At 46.7% G+C, this 24,424-nt stretch overlaps 1 protein-coding gene across 1 annotated transcript in view; it reads right to left on the bottom strand.

Annotated features, from left to right (window-relative positions):
* Positions 1-24,424, bottom strand: part of poln (polymerase (DNA directed) nu) — a 319,906-nt gene that overhangs the window by 117,868 nt on the left and 177,614 nt on the right. The window contains exons 17-18 of the mRNA XM_043704174.1: positions 23,368-23,425; positions 18,981-19,058 (exon numbers count right to left, since the gene is read on the bottom strand). Of these exons, the coding sequence (XP_043560109.1) occupies positions 18,981-19,058; positions 23,368-23,425 (136 nt within the window). The remainder of the gene's footprint in view (positions 1-18,980; positions 19,059-23,367; positions 23,426-24,424) is intronic.

Genomic DNA, 24,424 nt, shown 5'->3' with positions numbered 1-24,424 from the left:
AAAATTGTATCCGTTATTTTAAACCACCATCTGCCTTCCGACCCAAATATATGACTTCACACTTCACCAACTGTCTGTCTGTGTCATCCTGAAGACCTTCACTCTCCTCCCCCCAGTTCAGAAGAGTTGTGTCATCTGCAAATCTGCCTTGCACACAGGCACCACTGAGCAGCAGTGGGTGGTGGTGTCTGAGGGCAACCGTGCCGTCACTGACGTCGAGCACCTATTTGAGGCCGTTGTTGTGACGCTGCTACCTAGCGTTGGGGTTCAGATGTCAGGAATTCACTTCATGGCTGCAGCGACTGTAACAGGGCCAGCCGGGTGGATGTCATAGAATCTAAGTTCCCTGACTAGGGCTGATAACCTGGTCCAATCAGGGAGCCCAGGCTGACAGATATAAACAGGGGGTCAGTCATCCTGTTCTCTCTGACAGCTGGCTGCCAGGGAGCTGGATCAGGGTCAAGGACTCTGTGAAACTTGAAAGGGTTCAGAAAAGATTGACAAGGATGTTGCCACGGTTGGAGGATTTGAGCTATAGGGAGAGGCTGAACAGGCTGGAGCTGTTTTCCCTGAGTGTTGGAGGCTGAGGGGTGACCTTATAGAGGTTTACAAAATTATGAGGGGCATGGATATGATAAATAGACAAAGTCTTTTCCCTGGGGTCGGGGAGTCCAGAACTGGAGGGCATATGTTTAGGGTGAGAGGGGAAAGATATAAAAGTGACCTAAGGGGCAACTCTTTCACACAGAGGGTGGTACGTGTATGGAATAAGCTGCCGGGGGAAGTGGTGGAGGCTGGTACAATTGCAACATTTAAAAGGTATCTGGATGGGTATATGAACAGGAAGGGTTTGGAGGGATATGGGCCAAATGCTGGCAGGTGGGACTAGATTAGGTTGGGATACCTGGTCGGCATGGATAGGTTGGACCGAATGGTCTGTTTCCATGCTGTACATCTCTATGACTCTCCACATGTAAATAAAGGGTGACTTGGTGACAGGATACCGGCCTCTGTGGTGTTACATCGATGGCGACTGCACCGACCTGCCTTGGTCTGTTTCCGTGCTGTACATCTCTATGACTCTATGACTCTCCGCATGTAAATAAAGGGTGACTTGGTGACAGGATACCGGCCTCTGTGGTGTTACATCGATGGCGACTGCACCGACCTGCCTTCTGAGGGTGATCCTGGTGCCCCTAAACCACCATGTTTTCTCTCCTGGTCCTCTGCACCACTGATGTCTCCAGCATCACACCCTTCTCTGGAGATTCAAACGAGCAGCATTCAAATTCCACCAAACACCTGAGGGACTGTCTGTCTTTAAGTGTCACTGGCCCAGCCAGCATTTACTGCCCCTCCTTATCACCCAGAGGCCAGTTTGGAGTTATCCCCATTTCTATGGGCCTGGCATGTAGGCCACACCAGATAAGGGTGGCAGGTTCCAATCCCTAAAGACCTTTACTGAACCAGATGGAGTTTGGAACAATCATAGCAGACAGCAGATCTGGGCACCACATCTCAGGAAGGAAATATTGGTCTTGGAGAGAATACAATTTAGATTTACAAGAAACCTGACTTCAGGGGTTAAATTATGAGGACAGATTATACAAATTAGGCCTGTTTTCTGTAAAATTTAGAAGTTTAAAGGGTGATCTGACAGAAGATATTAACGGAAATGTCAGGTTAGATAAACTGATTGGGGATTTTAGAACTATGGGGCATTGTTTGAGAATTAGGGCCAGACTATTTAGGAATGATGTTAGGAAGTCCTTCGACACACGAAGGGTGGGAGAGTTTTGGAACTCTCACATATGGCCGTTGATGATAGATCAGTTGTTAGTTCTGAATCTGAGACAGATAGTTTTTTGTAAAGCAAAGGGATATGGGCCAAAGGCAAGCATTTGAGCTAGATCACAAATCAGCCATGATCTCATTGACTGGCCTACTCCTGTAGCTACGGTTACATGGTCAGTAATGAACAAAGTGCTAACAAAGTGGCACCCAACTGGGACATAGGGAGCAGACATGGGAAAGAAGAAGGAACTAGCATGGGGTGCAGCTGATCACCTTTCACGGAATCAGTGAATACTGATCACAAATTATGAATCCTGCACCCTAACCCCGCACCACACAAATGGCTAGACCTCAGCCACCTCCTCCCCGTGGTTTATTTCAGATTTCCCTAGAGCCACAGGCTCGCCTTTGTTATTAATACATTCTACACTCTCGCCTTTGTTATTAATACATTCTACGTTTACAAATTTGGCATCTTTCCCATGCTTCAGCTCAACGGAAATGTCAGTCAGCAAATTACGCCTTAGATGGCAATTTATTCCACTATTCTGCACAATGCATCCTCTAAAGGCTGTCAGTCTACCAGCAGACTCATTGTTACAGTCACTCTGTGTACTCTCAAGCTGCTGATCTAAGGCAACAGGCTCAATGATGGTGAAATATAGCAGCCACTGGACAACATTAGAAGAGTTGAGGTCCATTACTGATTAGCTACTGTTGTTGAAAACTCAACTGTTGGGTTTTCATTTCTTTTAAGAAACATGGTGACGGGCATATGCTATTTCGGAAACACATTACTTCGGCACATGGCCTCTGAATAAGTAAAGTCTATCATTAAAAGGCAATGAATATTTAGTCCCGGAGCAGAATCATGCAGGCAGAACAATGTTTGCCTCATAAATATGCTGAATTGCTGCATGTTACACGATCCCTGTGACATTAAGGAGCCAAAGGGAACTAGATTGTTGTGAAAGATTACTCTTCTCATGGGTCATTGGTGAGCTAAGGTCATAATGCCCATTTCTCCTCGATTGCTCCTTTTGCAGTTACCTTGGGCTGCACGCTTTACTACCTCTTTAGATTCACTTGAACAACAATCCCAAAACTGCTTGGTTCGAAAAGCAATGGCTGATTGCCTGGGAGGGAGGTGGTGCTGCAGAAATGGGCCTGTTATTCAGAGCCCCAGATCTACACTCTGTTAATGCAGGTTCAAATCCTGCCACCACGGCTGGTAGCATTAAAATTCAATTCAATTCAATAAACCTGGAAGTGAAAGCTCATCTCGGTACTGCTTTGAAAGAAACCATCTTTGAGTGTTATTAAAAACTCCATCTGGCACACCAATGTCCTTGAGTGAAGGAAGTCAGCCATCTTTATTTGCTCGGTCCTACATGCGTGTACAGACCCCCAGCAATGTAGATGAGTTTCAATTGCCCTCTGAAACAGCCTACTTCAGTTCAAGGACAACTGGTGATGAGTAAGAAATGTTGGCCTTGCCCACATTACAAAAAATAAGTTAAAAAAATGAAACTGTGCAGCTTGCTAGGTCACTTCAGGGCTAAGAGTCATCCATGTTGCTGTGAGACTGGAGTTATGTGTATTCCAGATCAAGTAAGGACAGATTTCCTGCACGGAAAGATGTGATGGGTTTTTATGACTAATCACTCGTTTTGGGATTATTATTAATGAAACTTGTATTTTGTTCCAGATTTGTTAATTGAACTTAATTTCCCTCAGTGCTGGTGGCAGGATTTGAGCTCAGATATTCCCGAGCAGTAGTCAGGGTTTCCAGACTACTAGCTTATTAAAGAAACACAGCAAAGACTGAGTCTTTTTATTTTGTGCTTTGAAAACAGGGGAATGGAGAGGAGAAAGAATGGACATAAAACCCGGGGTCTGAACAAGTGGCTGCAGTTTTGAAAGCAGTCATTGTAAACAGCTCTCTGAAGAAGCAGTAATCGAATTTCAGATTGCAGACGATCTGGAGCCAAAAGTGTGTTCTAATCCAACCCTTGGTAGCAACAAGAAGCTGATTGGTCTATGGACTAGCAACATTATCAATTGCTGGTTGCTGATTGGTTCCCAGGTGACTGAGCAGCTTGGAGCTGGAAACAGAAAGAGCGAGAGTGAAAGAGGATCTCCACCCAGAAGCTGCCTGTTCTTAGAGACACTTTCCACGTGAACCAGTCGCTCTATACTGCTTACAAATCAATGGAAACGTCCAGAGACAGTCATTTTTGTTTTGAACCTGGTCCGCACTTTAATCTAAAATTGGGAGACTGTGCATACTTTTTAAAAAAATGCTTTGGCATGATTCCAGGAATTGAATTGAATTGAATTTATTGTCACGTGTACTGAGGCACAGTGAGAAGCTTTGTCTTGCGAGCAATACAGGCAGATCACAGAGTTAAATAAATAATAGGTAAACAGCAGCAAAAACAAAAACACAGGTGCAGATGAATGTTAAGAGTTTGTGAGTCCATGCAGTATTCTAACAACAGTAGGGTAGACACTGTTATGAAACCAGCTGGTGTGTGTGTTCAGGCTTCTGTACCTTCTCCCTGACGGTAGAGGTTGTAGAAAAACATTGCCAGGATGGGATGGATCTTTGAGAATGCTGGTGGCCTTTCCTTGACAGCGGGACTGGTAGATAGATTCTATAGATGGGAGGTTGGCAGAACAGCAGGGCTCGATTTATGGTGCTTTCCCCAGTGGATTTTAACAAAGTTAATGTCCACAGTCTGGAGGGTATAGGTAACAAATGCTAGTCTTGTCAATGATGCCCACGTGCCAGGAATGAATCTTAAAAAGGAATATTTGGAAGTTTTCACTTCAGTTATCTCCATCAGTGGCCCCACAAATAGGGGGCATGTCAGGGAAAGGCTGTTAAATTCTCAGGGAGAAAGTGAGGACTGCAGGTGCTGGAAAAGCACAGCAGGTCAGGCAGCATCCGAAGAGCAGGAGAGTCAACGTTTCAAGCATAAGCTCTTCATCAGGAATGCGATAGGGGGATGGAGGTGGGGGGTGAAGGTGATAGGTCGGAGAAGATGATCAAGGGTTTTACCTGGTTCACTGAGGTGTCCTTGAGGGAAAACAGTCTTTAGCTGATCTGGGTTGGGCCAACCCCACGGCAGTGTGTTTGATTCTTGACTGACTTCTAAAATGGTCAAGCAAGCCCTTTAAGGGCAATTAGGGATGGGCATCAAATGCTAGCCTTCTTAGAGATAATCTACATCCCATACAACAAAAGGAAAATCCCTCCATAGGTCAAGAACTAGCCCAGCTCCTTCCTAAAGGCGTGTTGCATATTCTTGTTTTATTTTTAACATTGCTTGAACACTCACAGTAAGATATAAATTATTACTTCTGACAATTGCACATGTCTCAAAACTTAGAGCATTAGTATTAGGACTGAGCCCAGATCTATCACACAGCTCTACTCTGCAAACCAGCTGAGTAACAATACAGGAAAGCAAACCCATCAGAACTAAGATCAACAGTGGAGGAGCAGACAGCACCTTGAGCCTCTCTATCATTCTTTACCTTCACGGCTGATCTCTGCCTCAATTCCACTTTCCCATCTGCTAGATTCCCCGAGAGACCAAAAACCTTTAAGCCTTAAGTATGTTAAAAGATGGAGCATCTACAACTCTTGGGGCAAGACAATTCCAAAGATGAACAAACCTTAGAGGAAAAAAAATTTCCATTCATCTCAGTCCGAAATGATCAGCCCCTTTTCTTGAGAGTGCACCCAGAGTTTAAGGTTAGCCAGTCAGCAGAACCGAGCCTTTAGTATCTCCTGCTTCAGAATCTTGTACATTCCAATGAGAATGCCTCTCCTTCTTCGAAACCCCAGAGAATCTGGATCCAGGTTTCTCAGCGTCTCACCATAGGACAACCCTCTCAATCCAGGGAACAATCCATTGAATCATCACGGTACTATCTCCAATATATTTTGCCTTAATTGTGGATACCAAAACTGCACCTAGTGCTCAGCTGTTCTCTCACCAAATCTCTGTTACGTGCTGGGAGAATGCACTTTCCTATTGTTGTTGTGAGTTGACCATATAAAGCAGAAACAATTCTCTGCTCATTGCAGGTACAATTTTTTTTTTTACAAAGGATTACTGTGCCCGGGTTGGCCAGTTCTATTTTATCATTAAATGTGAGTCATGAACAATATATTGGGGCTAATCAGCTTTGCATATTTCCATTTGTTCTGAATATTCATGAGCTGTTATGCACAGCTGACAGCTGTAAGTTCCTGGCAACACTCTGACACTGCGGTTAGACAAAATGGGGAAGGTTCCTGAAAGGGAGAGGGGTCATTTCCAGCACAGGCCTCCTGACAGTAATCTGATGGGGAGAGAGAGAGAGAGAGAGAGAGAGAGAGAGAGAGAGCTGGCCACCCACTGTAGATCACATCTGATCCTCATCTACCGGTTTAACAGAATCGCGACTAACAGGGGAGTTTTATTCGTTATTAAATTCACTCGCAGAATGTTGGTTGGGTCAGGAAAGTGGACTGGAGGCCACATACAAATCAGCCACGATCCTATCAAAAGATGGAGCACACCTGATTGGCTGCACAGCCTACTCCTGTCTGAAAACATTTGTTGGTACCTCCATCCCCAATGACGATGCAGCTGAAGAAGTTAATGCAAATGACATATTTGAAGTGCTTAGTAATCATGTTCACTGAGAAAAGCAACTACGACCTTCATTGAGGAGATCTTGACCATCACAGATGACAATCTTCAGAAAATTTGATCTGTTTCATTGGATAACAGAACCCTGGCAGGCTTCAGGACCAGGCCCACCCCAACAAAACAAAATCAACACCAAGAGGCAAAGGAGTCTTGGACTTAAGACAGACACAGCACGGAGGCCGCTGCTGCTTCTCAGCTCGTGACCCCAAAATCTCATGCCCTTACCCCTTCTGGATTGGGGGGGGGGGTTGATGAGAGTTACTACCCACAGTTTGGGAAATCCTGCGCTATATTTCCTAGTCAGGATGGTGAGTGGCTTGGAGGGGAAATTGCAGGATACCTTGCATCAGCTGCCTTTGTCCTCTCGATGGTGAGTATACAGGTTTGGAAGGTGATGTCGAGAGAACAGAGAGACAGTTGACTCCACGGCATCTTGAAGTATCAAGAAGAACCCAGCTCAGCAGCTGCATGGGAATGTTCTTATGGCTCAGTGGTTGGCACTGCTGCCTCTCAGTGCCAGGGACCCAGGTTCGATTCTAGCTTCGAGCAACTGTCTGTGTAGGGTTTGCACAATCATCTGGATATCCTCCCAGTTTCCTCCCACAGTGTAAAGATGTGCAGATTAGGTGGACCGGCCATGCTACATTGTCCTGTAGTGTCCTGGGATGTGCAGGCTTCGTGGGTTAGCCATGGTAAATATGGGAATAGGTTAACGGTCCGGGTGGGATGCTCTGTGGAGGGTCTGTGCAGATATAATGGGCCAAGTGGCCTCTCTCTGTACTGTAGAGATTCTATGATTATCTCCAGATGATCATCCAGCCTTGTCCCATTCTAACTTGGTCAGAAGTCACACAACACCAGGTTATAATCCAGCAGACACCTTCGACTGGCAAAGGGGCAGTGCGCCAAAAGCTTGTGATTTCACACAAACCTGTTGGACTATAACCTGGTGTCATGTGACCTCTGACCTTGTCCTCCCCAGTCCACCCCGACGACATTCTGACTTGGGCCTACATCACTGTTCTTTTGTCACTGCTGTGTTGAAAATCTGGGACTGCCTTCCACCTTCATTACGTAGGTCAGGTGGTTAAAGAAAACCATTTTAGCACCAGTAAGATTTTCAACCTTTTCCCTCTCAGAAGGAGAGACCAAGCCAATAAAATCAAAACACTGCGGATGCTGGAAATCTGAAACAAACACTGAGAATCCTGGAGAAACTCAGCAGGTTTGGCAGTGGAGAGAGAAAAACAGAGTCAATGTTTTGAGTCCACTATGATTGTTCTTCTGAAAAGCTTTGAAGACTTGAAAACTTTCCTTTGTTTCTATCTCCACAGACACTGCCAAGACCTGCTGAGTTCCTCTAGCACATTTTGTCTTGGTCAGAAAGCCTATGTATGAAGTTCTAGGCCTTCCAGGTTGTACCCTCACTTTCTGCTGCACACTGCCAGGGTGGCCACCTGTGTAACACCAGTGGAACTTGCTGATTAAATACCAGTCTCGCTGCATTGTCATCAATGGCAGCCCACTAAACCCAGAGTCTAGATGAGAGTGGTGCTGGAAAAGCACAGCAGGTCAGGCAGCATCCGTGGAGCAGGGGCCAATGCAGCCACAGGGACAGGGGCTCCAGGGAAAATCCTTCCATACTGTGACATATACACACAACTGGCACCATTTCACCATAATTCACTTGTAGTGACTTCCATTCAATGAATATGACTCTCTGTTTCCACCATAGGAGTTCCCATGACTGAATGCTTTCAAATAATCCTTAACTAAAGCAGGTCCAACTAAAGCAATGGATTTGTTATTGTACTGAACTCCAACAATGGACAAAGAAAGTAATTTATTAAAATATTAATTTTCAGACAAATGATTCTAACCTCTAAAACCCATTATGGATTTAGGTTCAACCCTCTCCTGATGGTCATATTGCATTATATATGATGCGCTGAATGGTCTCTTTCTACACTGTAACAGAGTTGTGATTCAGAGTTCTTGCACAAGTCCACTGAACGCATCCAGCTCTATACCATTGTTCCTCTCCCACCCCCATCGCCGTCCCTCTCTCCCACCCCCATCGCCGTCCCTCTCTCCCACCCCCATCGCCGTCCCTCTCTCCCACCCCCATCGCCGTCCCTCTCTCCCACCCCCATCGCCGTCCCTCTCTCCCACCCCCATCGCCGTCCCTCTCTCCCACCCCCATCGCCGTCCCTCTCTCCCACCCCCATCGCCGTCCCTCTCTCCCACCCCCATCGCCGTCCCTCTCTCCCACCCCCATCGCCGTCCCTCTCTCCCACCCCCATCGCCGTCCCTCTCTCCCACCCCCATCGCCGTCCCTCTCTCCCACCCCCATCGCCGTCCCTCTCTCCCACCCCCATCGCCGTCCCTCTCTCCCACCCCCATCGCCGTCCCTCTCTCCCACCCCCATCGCCGTCCCTCTCTCCCACCCCCATCGCCGTCCCTCTCTCCCACCCCCATCGCCGTCCCTCTCTCCCACCCCCATCGCCGTCCCTCTCTCCCACCCCCATCGCCGTCCCTCTCTCCCACCCCCATCGCCGTCCCTCTCTCCCACCCCCATCGCCGTCCCTCTCTCCCACCCCCATCGCCGTCCCTCTCTCCCACCCCCATCGCCGTCCCTCTCTCCCACCCCCATCGCCGTCCCTCTCTCCCACCCCCATCGCCGTCCCTCTCTCCCACCCCCATCGCCGTCCCTCTCTCCCACCCCCATCGCCGTCCCTCTCTCCCACCCCCATCGCCGTCCCTCTCTCCCACCCCCATCGCCGTCCCTCTCTCCCACCCCCATCGCCGTCCCTCTCTCCCACCCCCATCGCCGTCCCTCTCTCCCACCCCCATCGCCGTCCCTCTCTCCCACCCCCATCGCCGTCCCTCTCTCCCACCCCCATCGCCGTCCCTCTCTCCCACCCCCATCGCCGTCCCTCTCTCCCACCCCCATCGCCGTCCCTCTCTCCCACCCCCATCGCCGTCCCTCTCTCCCACCCCCATCGCCGTCCCTCTCTCCCACCCCCATCGCCGTCCCTCTCTCCCACCCCCATCGCCGTCCCTCTCTCCCACCCCCATCGCCGTCCCTCTCTCCCACCCCCATCGCCGTCCCTCTCTCCCACCCCCATCGCCGTCCCTCTCTCCCACCCCCATCGCCGTCCCTCTCTCCCACCCCCATCGCCGTCCCTCTCTCCCACCCCCATCGCCGTCCCTCTCTCCCACCCCCATCGCCGTCCCTCTCTCCCACCCCCATCGCCGTCCCTCTCTCCCACCCCCATCGCCGTCCCTCTCTCCCACCCCCATCGCCGTCCCTCTCTCCCACCCCCATCGCCGTCCCTCTCTCCCACCCCCATCGCCGTCCCTCTCTCCCACCCCCATCGCCGTCCCTCTCTCCCACCCCCATCGCCGTCCCTCTCTCCCACCCCCATCGCCGTCCCTCTCTCCCACCCCCATCGCCGTCCCTCTCTCCCACCCCCATCGCCGTCCCTCTCTCCCACCCCCATCGCCGTCCCTCTCTCCCACCCCCATCGCCGTCCCTCTCTCCCACCCCCATCGCCGTCCCTCTCTCCCACCCCCATCGCCGTCCCTCTCTCCCACCCCCATCGCCGTCCCTCTCTCCCACCCCCATCGCCGTCCCTCTCTCCCACCCCCATCGCCGTCCCTCTCTCCCACCCCCATCGCCGTCCCTCTCTCCCACCCCCATCGCCGTCCCTCTCTCCCACCCCCATCGCCGTCCCTCTCTCCCACCCCCATCGCCGTCCCTCTCTCCCACCCCCATCGCCGTCCCTCTCTCCCACCCCCATCGCCGTCCCTCTCTCCCACCCCCATCGCCGTCCCTCTCTCCCACCCCCATCGCCGTCCCTCTCTCCCACCCCCATCGCCGTCCCTCTCTCCCACCCCCATCGCCGTCCCTCTCTCCCACCCCCATCGCCGTCCCTCTCTCCCACCCCCATCGCCGTCCCTCTCTCCCACCCCCATCGCCGTCCCTCTCTCCCACCCCCATCGCCGTCCCTCTCTCCCACCCCCATCGCCGTCCCTCTCTCCCACCCCCATCGCCGTCCCTCTCTCCCACCCCCATCGCCGTCCCTCTCTCCCACCCCCATCGCCGTCCCTCTCTCCCACCCCCATCGCCGTCCCTCTCTCCCACCCCCATCGCCGTCCCTCTCTCCCACCCCCATCGCCGTCCCTCTCTCCCACCCCCATCGCCGTCCCTCTCTCCCACCCCCATCGCCGTCCCTCTCTCCCACCCCCATCGCCGTCCCTCTCTCCCACCCCCATCGCCGTCCCTCTCTCCCACCCCCATCGCCGTCCCTCTCTCCCACCCCCATCGCCGTCCCTCTCTCCCACCCCCATCGCCGTCCCTCTCCCTCTCCCTCACCCCATCACTGTCCCTCTCCCACCCCATCACTGTCCCTCTCCCACCCCCATCACTGTCTCTCTCTGATTCCCATCACTGTTCATCTCTGACCCCATCACTATCCCTCTCCCAGCCCCATCACTGACTCTGTGTTGCTCGGCTGGCCAGCAGACATCCTGTCCTGAATGAAACCCAGTTTTGTCCAGCTAAATACTGAGGAGTTAGAAGCCACTGTGATCCATTCGCCTCCACAAACTCTGATGTCTGCACACCAACTCCATCCCCCTCCCCCCTCTCCACTAAACACTGCCTGAAAGAGGCACCAGCGTTCTCTTTGACTGTGAGTCAGCTTCCCAATTCTCCCCTCTTCAGAGATTCCAACTTCTACCTATGGAATAAGAGCCAGCTAAGGCCATGTCTCAGCACATCTGTTCCCAAACCCCTGGGGTCACCTTCCCCAGTGCTCTGTAACTTGTCTTCTCTGCTGTCCTTGTCCTGAGTGATGCCTTTTCCCAGTCAACCATTAAACTGTTTGTTGTTGTACTGAATACATCTTAATAAGATCATCATGAATTAATAATACGATCATGTATTAGTAATTCAAACACATATTAATAAGATAAATATCAATAATCTAAACATGTATTAGTAAGATAAAACTGTATTGATAACAGCATTGCTTATTAATTATGCAAACATTTAATAACAATAAGGACGTGATTAGTTGTGCAAATTAAAGAGGAGGTCTCAGAGGAGTACACAAAGGAACTTTGAAATGGTAACCGGCTTTGTGGATGAGAAGCAAGTGGTGAGGATGACACAAGGAACCTGCTGAGGGTTATGGACACATTAAGCAAATGCACAAAACCCTGGCAAATGGAATACAATGTCTAAAAACGTGAGGAGCTGCACTTTGGCTGGAAGGCAGGAATAGCTGAATATTATATAAATGGTGAAAGACTGCAGAAAGCTCCACAACAGAGGGATTAGACAGTCCTCGTCCATGAACCACAAAAAGCTAGCATCCAGGTTCAGTGGGTAATAGGGAAGGCAAATGGAATGTTGATCTTTATTTCAAAGGTAATTGACTCGAGGGATGAGGGTGTCTCTGGCGAGGCCAGTATCTATTGCCCATTCCGAGTTGTCCACAGGGCAGTTAAGAGTCAACTACATTGCTGTGAGTTCTTTACCACAGAGACCTGTCAGCTGTGAGTGAGCTGGAAGGAGATCAAAGGTTATGGGAAAAGACAGGAATGTTTTACGGGTTATCAGATCAGCCATGATCTCAGTGATGTGGCCTACAAGTGACTCCAGGTCCATGGCAATGTGATTGACCCCTGACCTAGACAATTAGAGATGGGCAGTGAATGCTGGTCTAGCTAAACAGCCCGTGAACAAGTTTTTAAAGACATTGCTACATTGACAGGCTTCTCCTGACATAGCCTTCTGCACTTTTCATTGAACCAGGGTTGATCCTTCAGCTTTTCGGAGATGGTCAAACTGGAGATCTGCTGGGCCATGAGATTACAGAGAGCAGGAAAATGGCGGGAAGTGGGTGGGGATGCTCATTTGGAAAGCTAGTACAGGCAGGATGGGCCAAATGCCTTCCATCTACACCATAATAATCCTACGATTCTGTTGTCTTGCTTTAATCAATAGAATGTTGAAAGAAGGAACTGCTAACACAGCACCTTTATCTGATTGCAGCAATAGCACTGTGTTTAGTTTTATTTTGGGAAGTTGGGGGGCGGGGGCTTCGAGAAGGAAATGACCAGGAATAGTTGATTGGAATGACAGAAAGGATGAAGGAATTGTGGTATAGACTCAGTTGGAAAAGCAGCAAACATTTGGCAGTCTTCACATTTGTGATCGAGGCAGCATTATTGGCAGAAATGAAGAATTGGGCAATACTTTGGACTGACCAAAAGAAAGATTTAAGTATTTTGGAAGGAGCATTACTTATCATTACTTATTAATACTTATGGTCAGGAACAGGCATGGAAATTGCAGACCACTCCACAAGATCTGCATTATTTAAAGGTTTAGCAGACATTTTATCATCGATTGACTGCCAAAACAGGAGAAGAAGCCATTTGTAGGATCCGACTGCCATATTTATCAACCTTGACCACAAGCACTGCTCTCCAACGTTCTCCTTCCAATGATTCAATGTCACCAACTTTATTAAAATAATCCAATGGCCAGCTCCCTCCACTTCCAAACATCAAATCAAAGAGGCCATTCAGCCCCTCTAGCCTGTCCTTCCGCCAGTCAATGATGCCACACTGATCTGTAAGCTAATTCTTTACACCCATCGACTCCCAATGTCCATTCGTATTGAAGGATAACAAACATTTATCAATCGCAGATGTAATGTTAACAATTATTCCGATGTTATGGCCCATTGTAGAAAGGTGTTCCAAACCTCTACCATTCCTTCCGTGTGGAAATGGTTCCCTAATGTCACTCCTGAAAGCTCAGTCTCTAATTTATTGAGCTGCTTGCCTACTAGCGCAAAACTTCTCCAACCAGAAGGAATAGTTCCTCCCAATCTACTCAATCTATTCTGCTCCCCTTACGATCTTTGATCAAATCACTTAACCTTCTAAATTCGAGGGAATCCAGCCCTAGCTCTTATAATCCAATATTAATTCTGGTACAACCACGCCACCTTAGCCCCAAGGTCACTACCTCCTTTAGGAGAAAGTGAGGACTGCAGATGCTGGAGATCAGAGTCGAGAATGTGGTGCTGGAAAAGCACAGCAGGTCAGGCGGCATCCGAGGAGCAAGAGAATTGACGTTTCAAGCATAAGCTCAATAAAGGGCTTTTGCCCGAAACGTCGATTCCCCTGCTTCTCGGATGCTCCCTGACCAGCTACGCTTTTCCAGCACCACACTCACTACCTCCTTTGTAAGGTGTGGTGCCCAGAACTGCAGATCAGGTCTACACAGTGCTTTATACAGCTAAAACATATCTCATCTGACTGTTGATTCCTCATCCTGATTTAGACTCATTCTTCAAATCTTATCAGGAAAGTTTGGACAAGCTCGATCTGCATCCATTGGAGTTTACAAGAATGAGACATGATCTTATTGACATATATAAGATGAGGTGAATTTTGTTTTGTTCAGAAGGTTATGGATGTGGGGAACTCTCTTGCCCAAAGAGCCGAGGAGACTGGGAGGTGGGGGCAGGTAGATATTTGACACACAAAGACTCCCGGACTGGGTGTGTAGGTGGGAGAGTAGAGCTGAGGCCACAACCGAATCAGCCAGAACCTTATTGAACTGCAGAGCGGCTTGAGGGACTGAATAGCCTGCTCCTGTTCCTAACTAGCCAATTTGTAAAATGAGACTGACAGTTATCCAGCAACACCAGATGGACGTGTTGATGTCGATATGCTGCTGTCCATTGTGAGAGTCAACTTCACATTATCATAGAATCCCTACAGTGTGGAAGTAAGCCATTTGGCCCATCAAGTCCACACTGACCTCTGAAGAGCATCCAACCCAAAACCACATCCCTGTAACCACGCATTTCCCACGGCTAGCCCGCACACCCCTGAACACTATGGGCAATGTAAATGGCCAATCCACCTAATGTGTACATCTTTAGACTGTGGAAGGAAACTCACACAGACACAGGGAGGATGTGCAAACTGCACGCAGACAGTCACCTGAGGGTGGGATTGAACCTGGCTCCCTGAGGCAGCCATGCTAACCACTGAGCCACCTGTGTAACTCACCACAAACCATCTGTGACCAAAGTATAACAAACTTCAGCCAAACACACAGGCTCGAAGCCCCACTCTCAATGGTCGAGTTGCTTCACTGGCCTGCTGCTGAGGGGTCATCCATTTATTGGAAACAGCGAGCTCCAGATCTGTTTGTAGCCGCTCAGCATCTTGTCTGCTGAAGCAGCAGCAGCAGCATTTCCAAAGGTCATCTGCCTCACTCTTACAATGCTTCAATAATGTTATTAGGAAAAAACAGGAACTTTTCCTTTCCTTTATTACTTCCTATAACGTTTTTACAACTTGTATAACTTTATTCTTTTCCTAACTTTTTTTTTCCTTTATTCTACAATAAGCTTTTAGAAAAAAAAAAGGAATATTTTCCTCTCCTTTATTCTTTCATGGTGGGGGTGGGCATTTCAGGCAAAGCCAGCATTTGTTGCCCACCCCGATTGCCCTTCAACTGAATAACTTGTTCGGCCATTTCACAGGACAAGTAAGAGGGGAGGTGTGACACGGTGCTCCTGTCACTGGCCTAGTAATACAGAGATCCAGACTAAGGTTTCTGCAAGAAAAAAAACATCGTATTCGATTGTCATAAAACCCGATTTGCTTCATGATGTCCTTTCCGGAAGGAAATCTACCATCCTCTCCCGGTCTGGCCTACATGTGACTTCAAGCCCACAGTAGCTCTTAATTACCCTCTGAAATGGCCTCGAGAGCCACTCAGTGCAAGGGCAATTAGGAACAGACATAAGTTCAGGTCTAGCCCACAATACTCACATTCCACGAATGAATTTTTAAAAAACACACTGCTGTGTGTTCAGAGTCACATTTCAGCCAAATAAGGTGAGGAGAACAGATTTCATTCTCTAAGGGTCGTTAGTGAACCCATTTTCACAATAATAAGTGATAGATTTAAGGTCACCATTGTTGAGACGAGTTTTCAATTCCAGGTTTTTACAATCTGAGTCCTACGTCTCTATGGCTTTGAACCCAACAAAGCTTTTCATTGTATTTAGGTACATGCAACTACAATAAATCAAATCAAAAATATCACCAGAGCCTTTGGGATAACTAGACCAGTAACAGAAACACTGAGTCAGCATCTTCCCTTTCATTATGCCATGTCTCTCCATATGGATTGTGTGAAGCTTCTGTTATTGAAAGCTGCTGACCACTGGCACTCCTAATTGACAGAGTTTAAACTCATCTGACAGTATGCAGTTATGGCTGAGTATTTAAAGTATAGGATCTGAAATCCAGACACGTCTCCCTATGCAGGTTCAACATCCAAGGGGTCTTGAGGAGCAGTGGTAATGTCTCTACCTCTGGGTAGGAGGCCCAGGTTCGATTCTACCAGCTCCAGGTGTGTTCAAAGCAGGTTTCTTTAAAATGATCTGAAGCACCGAGATATTACTCAGGAGTATGGCTGAATTATTACTGCTTATCAGAGGTGTTGTCCATTGGTTAAAGAAAGGTCCCATCTAGAATTAGAATTAGGTTTTATTGTCACACATACTCAAGTACGCGGATACAGGAGTACAGTGATAAGTATACAAAGTCGCCATTCCCTGTGCCATCTCAGGTACAAAGGTACCGAGGTACAAAATCCTAGGGGTGCCATGGTGGCTCAGTGGTTAGCACTGCTGCCCCAGAGTCCCAGGTTCAATTCCAGCCTTGGGTGACTGTCTGTGTGGAGTTTGCACGTTCTCCCCGTGTCTGCGCGGATTTCCTCCGGGTGCTCCGGTTTCCTCCCACAGTCCAAAGATGTACAGGTCAGGTGAATTGGCCATGCTAAATTGCCCATAATGTTAGGTGCATTAGTCAGAGGGAAAATGGGTCTGGATGGGTTACTCTTCTGAGGGTTGGTGTGGACTGGTTGGGCCGAAGGGCCTGTTTCCACACCATAGGGAATCTAATCAAAGAAAAATAAGGAAACAAATTTTAAAATTCAACATTAAAGCTTAGCCATTCTTGGCTCGCACTCCCCATAGGGGTTTGATCTCCTCCATGCTGGGCTCAGTCTCCTCTGGTTATTATTAAAGACTCCCATGTGGATATTTCAAAGCAGGAGGATTTGTCTTCTGGCCCACAGACCTGCCCTTTAACCAAGGAAGAAAGAGATAAACACAGACACTCAGCCGTTCCATTGTCTATTGCAAGAACTTGCAAAATAGCTGCTGCACTTGCCCACACAACAATCACAGTACTTCAGTAACACATATGGTGTGTGGAATACTCTGTGATGTTACTGAGAGGTGTGATATATCTCACTCTAGCTTGCAGCTTCATTTCCCTTCCCTTCTGTTCACTCATTAAATTCCACCAAGTATTTGGTAAACCTTCATACTTACCCCCTGCCTCTGCCTGCATTTCCCGATGAACTAGCGGATAAGATGCACATCTATAATTTTAGTCATTGGTGGCATCATTATTCCTTTGTCAGTTGACTCTGAACTGTCCCTGAAAAGGCCCCAGCAAGCCACTCAGTCCCAGTGTCAGTAACACCCACATCCCAAGAAGGAATACAGAAAAGCACTTCTCACAACCAATTTCTAAATTGTGCTCCTTGGACTGTCTGGAATCTCACATGAGCCACAAAATCAGGGGACTGCAATTTGTTTCCTTTTTAAAACATGTATTATCTTTGTCAGGCATTATTTATGTTGCTTCAGACTGTGACAACTTGAATTTATATAGCATTGTTAATGCCAGTTAAGTGTCCCAAGAGGTGTACAGGAAACAAAACAGACTATGTTCACGTAGGAAAAGTATGGAGAGGTAGCAACATAGCTCCAGGGGGCACGACCAAAGAGGCTAGAAAGAGATATGGACTGCTTCACAGAGTGGGCAAGTAATTGGCAGATGGAATATAATATGGAGAAATATCTATTTGTGGCAGAGATTTCCAATGTCTTGGGAAGAGACATTGCACAGTTTAGACCTATACTCTCGCGAGTTTAGAAGAATAAGAGGAGATATCATTGAGGTATATTCGGTGCTAAAGGGGATTGAGAAAGTAGACGTAGAGAGCATGTTTCCTCGTGTGGGGCAACCCAGAACGAGAGGCCACAGTTTTGGGATAAGGGGCGTAAGAATACGTTTTAGGATAAGGGATGTAAGACATAGATGAGGAGAAATTACTTCTCTTAAAGAGTTGTGAATTTGTGGAACTCACTACTCAGATTGCAGTTGATGCTGGGACATTGAGAACATTTAAGGAGCAGATCGACAGATTTGTAATCAGTAAATGGGTGGAAGGATTATGGGGAGTGGGCAGGCAAGTGGAGTTGAGGCCAAGAGATTAGATCAGCCATGATTGTACTGAACGATACAGCAGTCTCGAAGGCCTGAACCGGCTATTCTTCATGTTCAAGAAGGAAGCTCACCATATCGTCTCTGGCGCAATTAGCAACGGGCAATAAAGGCTGATCCCTAAAATCCAGCAAAATATCAAAAACAGAAAGAAATGCGCTGAAATGATCAGGGTGGGGTTGAGACTGCCAAAGGTTTGATTCAGCCCCGGGCAGTGGTCACAGAGGGGGGAATGGAAATGCTGGGCAGCAGACTGGGCAGGGGAAGATTAACAATGTCTGCTGTCTTCACAATGGGGGGGTCATCGGAAAAAATGGCAGGACTGAATGACAGACAAGCGGGCTGAAAGCACAGAGCAACGGAGGAGTCAAGGAAGGTGATGATGAGGTTGAGCTGGGCACTGTTACCAAGCACATATCTAAGCTGAGACAATCCAAATGTGCCAGTAGTGAATTCACATCACAGCTGTAGAGAACACCGTCATCTGGGTTAGACCAGAGGGTCCTGTGACTTTATTTAAGTATGTCAGGACTATTGGGGCAGCACAGTGGTTCAGTGGTTAGCACTGCAGCCTTACAGCGCCAGGGACCTGGGTTCGATTCCCACCTTGGGCAACTGTCTGTGTGGAGTTTGCACATTCTCCCCGTGTCTGCATGGGTTTCCTCCGGGTGCTCCAGTTTCCTCCCACAATCCAAAGATATGCAGCTCAGGTGAATTGGCTATGCTAAATTGCCCGTAGTGTTAAGTGCATTAGTAAATGTAAGGTAGGGGAATGAGTCTGGGTGGGTTAATCTTTGGATGGTCAGTGTGGACTTGTTGGGCTGAAGGGCCTGTTTCCATACTGAAGGGAATCTAATCTCATGAAGGAATGGAATATCCTGCAGTGTGATCTGGAATCTAGGGATATAGATTCCATTGGTGTTACCTCAGTATCAGGGGGAATTGATGGATAGCAGAAATATTAATTGCTTCTAGTCTCAGTCATGTACACAGCAAAGTATCAAGCAAACGGAAAGTCGGTGTGGAGCGGGATTCAGTGTGTATTACATTCTGACAATCAACACTTACCCGCTGCCAGAAAGGTCCAGCCATCTGATGAAACAAACACGCTTCTCGGTGAAATCAGCACCATTTCAGGTTCCCTTTCTGCAACCAAACAGAACACAGGGAACTCTTTAATTCTCTCGAAATTGGTCTGATTCACGACATTAAATAGTATGTCAATGACTGTGGACCACTTTGGGACATGCAGAGATTCTGCATAAAAAAGTGTATCTTTCTTCTTTATCATACAGTTTTGTGAATCCAATGACTTCATTGAATGGCTGCATTCATTTAGCAACTTGCATGTCCTCAGGGAGCCACGTGTTTCACAACCAATGGATTGACATTTTTGAAGTACAATTAGTATCATGTAGGCAAACACATCAAGCAACTTCACACCTAGTAAGATCCCATAAACAACACATTAATGCTAATTTATATATTTTTGAGTCATATCAGTGAAGTCAAACTACCACAGCAACATACGTTCTGTTCTTCCTACAATAGTAAGAGGTTTATATGTTTAAGATAAGGGATAAACCTTTTAGGACTGAGATGAGGAGAGATTACTTCATCCAGAGAGTGGTGAGCTGGAGGAATGCACTACCATAGAAAGCAGCTGAGGCCAAAACACGATGCTTTCAAGAATGAGGCAGATATAGCTCTTAAGGCTAAAGGGATCAAGGGATAAAGTGAGAGGGCAGGTTTAGAGTATTGAGCTCAATGATCAGCCATGATCTTATTGAATGGCATAGCAGGCTTGAAGGGTCAAATGGCCTACTCCTGCTCCTGTCTTCCATGCTTCCACCTGAGCAAGCAAACAATTCAAACCCAGGTTGAAAAATCAGCATCTACGACAGTGCCGCATTCATACAGTCATGGAGTCATGCAGCACAGAAACAGACCCTTCGGTCCAACTCGTCCATACCGACCAGATAGCCTACTCTGACCTGGTCCTATTTGCCTGCACTTGGCCCATACCCCTCTAAATCACTTCTAAGCATATACCTATCCAAATGCTTTTTTAAATGTTGAAATTATACTTTCCTCCACCACATCCTCTGATAGTACGTTCTGCACACGCACCATCCTCTGTGTGAAAAAGTTACACTTTTAAATCTTCCTTTTAAAACTTTCCCCTCTCACCTTAAACCTATGCCCTCTTTTTTGGAGACCCCACCCAAGGGAAAAGGTTACTCACCCTGTCCATGCCCCTCATGACTTCATAAACCTCTATAAGGTACCCCTCTGCCTCCAACATTCCTGAGAAAATAGCATTATCAGTCTCTCCCTATAGCTCAAACCCTCCAACCCTGGCAACTTCATTGTAAACCTTTCTTTTTTTCTGCACCCCTCCAAGCTTCACAACATCTTTCCAATAGAAGGGTGACCAGAATTGTACGCAGTATTCTGAAAGTGGCCTAACCAATGTCCAGTACAGTCACAACATGACCTCCCAACCCCTATACTCAGTGCTCTGACCAATAAAGGAATTCATACCAAACGCCTTCTTCACTGTCCTAGTTTCAAGGAACTATGAATCTGCACTCCAAGGTCTCTTTATTCAGCAATACTCTCCAGGACCTTACCATTAAGTGTAGAAGTCCTGCCCTAGTTTCCTTTCCTAAGTGCAACACCTCACATTTATCTAAATTAAACTCCATCTCATAGAGTCATAGAGATGTACAGCATGGAAACAGACCCTTCAGTCCAACCCATCCATGCCGACCAGCACCCTAAGCCTATGCCCTCTAGTTCTGGACTCCCCGACCCCAGGGAAAAGACTTTGTCTATTTATCCTATCCATGCCCCTCATAATTTTGTAAACCTCTATAAGGTCACCCCTTAGCCTCCGACGCTCCAGGGAAAGCAGCCCCAGCCTGTTCAGCCTCTCCCTGTAGCTCAGATCCTCCAACTCTGGCAACATCCTTGTAAATCTTTTCTGAACCCTTTCAAGTTTCACAACATCTTTCCGATAGGAAGGAGACCAGAATTGCACGCAATATTCCAACAGTGGCCTAACTAATGTCCTGTACAGCTGCAACATGACCTCCCAACTCCTGTACACAATACTTTGACCAATAAAGGAAAGCATACCAAACGCCTTCTTCACTATCAAGGAGCTATGTACCTGCATTCCAAGGTCTCTTTGTACAGCAACACTCCCTAGCACCTTACCATTAAGTGTACAAGTCCTGCTAAGATTTGCTTTCCCAAAATGCAGCACCTCGCATTTATCTGAATTAAACTCCATCTCGGGAGGTGCTGACTTTCAGGTAAAATCTCATGCCTTTCCTTTCAGGTGGGTGAACACATCCCCTTCGCACAACTTGAAAGAAGGACACAGCAGTAAACATTCAACCAAATCAGAGGGAGCTGATTAACTGATCAGGTATCTAATTGCTGCTTGTTAGAACTTGTTGTGTAACAAATAGCTGCCATATTTCTTGGATTACACCCAAAAAGGCCCAGGATCACTTTAAGGTCTGAGGTTATTATGGACACTATATAAATGCTTTTAGCAACATTAGGGGAAGAAATAGTGAAAGGATAAATAGTGATTTTCTTTTTTTTTCTTTCTTTTAGCACCCATGGTGTGTGTGCACAGGTGTGAGACACAGTGAAAGACACAAAGTGCACGAATCTTTATTCAAATCTGGATTCACAATGAAGCTTGGTTTGGGAACGTTTGACTGGTATTTTATCCATTAATTAGTGTTTACTCAAGCACGATTTGTTTAAAACATCAATAGACGTTGAACTAAATTTAAAATGATCAATTATTTGATTTTCAGACAAAGCACAGAAAATATTAAAAAGAATTTGACTGTTTTGACCTCTGCTCTTTCTCACCAGCAGGACCCTGTTCATTAATTTATACATTATACAATCAATTATAATTAAGTGAACATAAATTATTTATACTGAAAATGTAGGCAGTTCTACATAATACTCTCTTTCTTTCAAGAGAGTCATTACAATTTGATTAGGTTTAGTGTAAGTACAATTGCAGATGACATTTTGAAATTTATATTTGCTGTTCCCAATTGTTCAAGTGATTTAAATAAAAACAAGCCAGTAATGATTCATAATTCCCATTCATATTTGAAACTTTCGGCAGTGAGTGAGATGGGGGGGCCAGATGCCTATTCTGGGAACTTCCTGCAGTCTATCAATATCCTGCTGCATCTTCTGGCAAACCCTCCTCACTATCTGCAGCGTCTCCAATCTTTGTGTCATTCGCAAAGTTACTAATCAGACCACCTCCATTCTCCTCCAAATCATTTATATATATTACAAACAATAGGAATCCCAGCACTGATCCCTGTGGAACACCACTGGTCATGGATCTCCAGTCAGAAAACACCTTTCCATCATTATTCTCTGTCTTCTGTGACCAAGCCATTTCTGTAACCTTCTTACCAACTCTCTGCTTTAACAACAATACCAGCCTGCCATGAGGGGCCCTGACAAAGGCCTTGCTAAAGTCCATGTAGACAACATCCACCGCCCTACCCTCATCAATCATCTTTGTCTTTTCCTAAGAAAACTCAATAAAATTTGTGAGACACAACCTGCCCCGCACAAAGCCTATCAGTAATAAGACCATATTTTTCCAAATATGACTAACTCCTGTCCTTAAGACTTTTCTCCAGTAATTTCCCTACCACTGACTTAAGGCTCACCGGCCTGTAATTTCCCAGACTATCCCTGTTGCTCTTCTTAAACAAAGGAACAATGTTGACTATTCCCCAATCCTCTGGGATCTCTCCTGTGACTAAAGAGGAGACAAAGATTTCATACAAGGCTCCAGCAATTTTCTCACTTGTCTCCCTCAGCATTCTGGGATAGATCCCATCAAGTGCTGGGGAGTTGTCTACCTTAATGCTTTTCAAAACACACAACCCAACCTCCTTTTTTTATGGTGACATGTCCTAGAATATCAACAGACCCCTTCCTAGACCCACCAGCCACCATGTCCTTCTTCTTTGATGCAAGTGTCATTTTGAAGGTGAGTTGGTGCAGGCCTTCTGTGCTGTAATCATTCTGGGATTCTGAGCCTCGGGACTTTTCTTGACGTCCTGGTCAATATTTATCCATCAAGTAATATCAGTGAAAGAGATTATTCCATCATTATCTTATTGCTGTTTATGGGATCCTTATTGGCTGCTGACTACTTTGAAAAGCACTTCACTGGCTGCAAATTGCTTAAGTTGTGTTTGAGTTTGTGAAAGGCGTTATATGAATGCAAGTCATTCTTTTCCCAATGTGACTGCCACCCCACACCAATATGATCTATTTCTAACTGCCCTTAGGCCTGGCACTGCAGGTGACCAGCACAGAGCATCTTCCCAGAGCGAACTGGCCTGTGCGATGCTCACGGTAAACTATAACGAAGGTGGATAGTTACCCCGAATGTACTGCTGCTTTGCAATTTGAATTGGCTGTGTTGGTATCGCTTGAATATTCTGTAAGGAAGATAGTAAAGCACAAATAGGTTTACAGTTCCATTTTAATAACAAACAACAATTTTAATTTCAACTAAATAGAAGGAAAACATAATGGGGGTAAGATCGTAGAAATAGATGGAGGCCATTTAGCCTGTCTAGCCTATCCTACCATACAATCAGTTTCACGCCATTGGTCCAAACAGACACCAGTGGTGGTGGAGAAGTTTGTTTTCTGTACAATACAGAAGTACACTCCATAAAAGCCTAATGAAGGAAGTGCTCATCAGAAAGTAAGTGTATGAGTCAACTGTCAATAGGTGGCCATGCTACCATTGCTGATAATGTCCAGGGATGTGTAGGATTGGCCATGGGAAATGCAGAGTTACTGAGATGGCATGGGGGTGGGGGTTGGGGGAGGTCAGGGTGGGATGCATTTTGGAAGGTCGGTGTGGTCTAGATGGGCTGAATGGCCCACTTTCACACTGTAGGGATTCTATGATTCTACAAGAACAGCTGGGGACATCAGCTCATTTTGAATGTTTTATTCAGAACCTTGGCGATGATTATCTTCAGAAACGACCTAACTATCTCAGCAAGCAAAACTTTCAACTCAGTCTCAGCTTCAATTATTTTTCAGGGCGAGGGTTTTGACATAGTGCTCAATTTTTTAAGCAAAATGGTCTTTTTATGAGCTGCAGTGAAGGCTTAACCTTGGCAGCTGTGGGGATTAGCTTCAGCTTAAAGGACAAATTACCGAACTAAATTGGTAACGCCATGACAATGAGACAGACAACCGAAGCAAATCAGTCTTTGTATTTGCAACACATTAAAACTAAAACCTTCAAGGATCCTCAAAATTGACTCACATAGTTTATAACCAGACGTTTGAACAATCAGTCAGGAGCTCTGAGAATAATCAATTCAAGACACTAGTTGTATCTTAAATAAAAGACTGAGCAATTTATTAACAATACATTAACTGTAGTGAACCAGTAATTAAACATCAAAGTAATTTAA

Source organism: Chiloscyllium plagiosum, chromosome 2, assembly GCF_004010195.1.
Source record: "Chiloscyllium plagiosum isolate BGI_BamShark_2017 chromosome 2, ASM401019v2, whole genome shotgun sequence".
NCBI lineage: Eukaryota > Metazoa > Chordata > Chondrichthyes > Orectolobiformes > Hemiscylliidae > Chiloscyllium > Chiloscyllium plagiosum.
The sequence above is the reverse complement of the archived record's forward strand: the minus strand, read 5'-3'. Positions and strand labels throughout refer to the sequence as shown.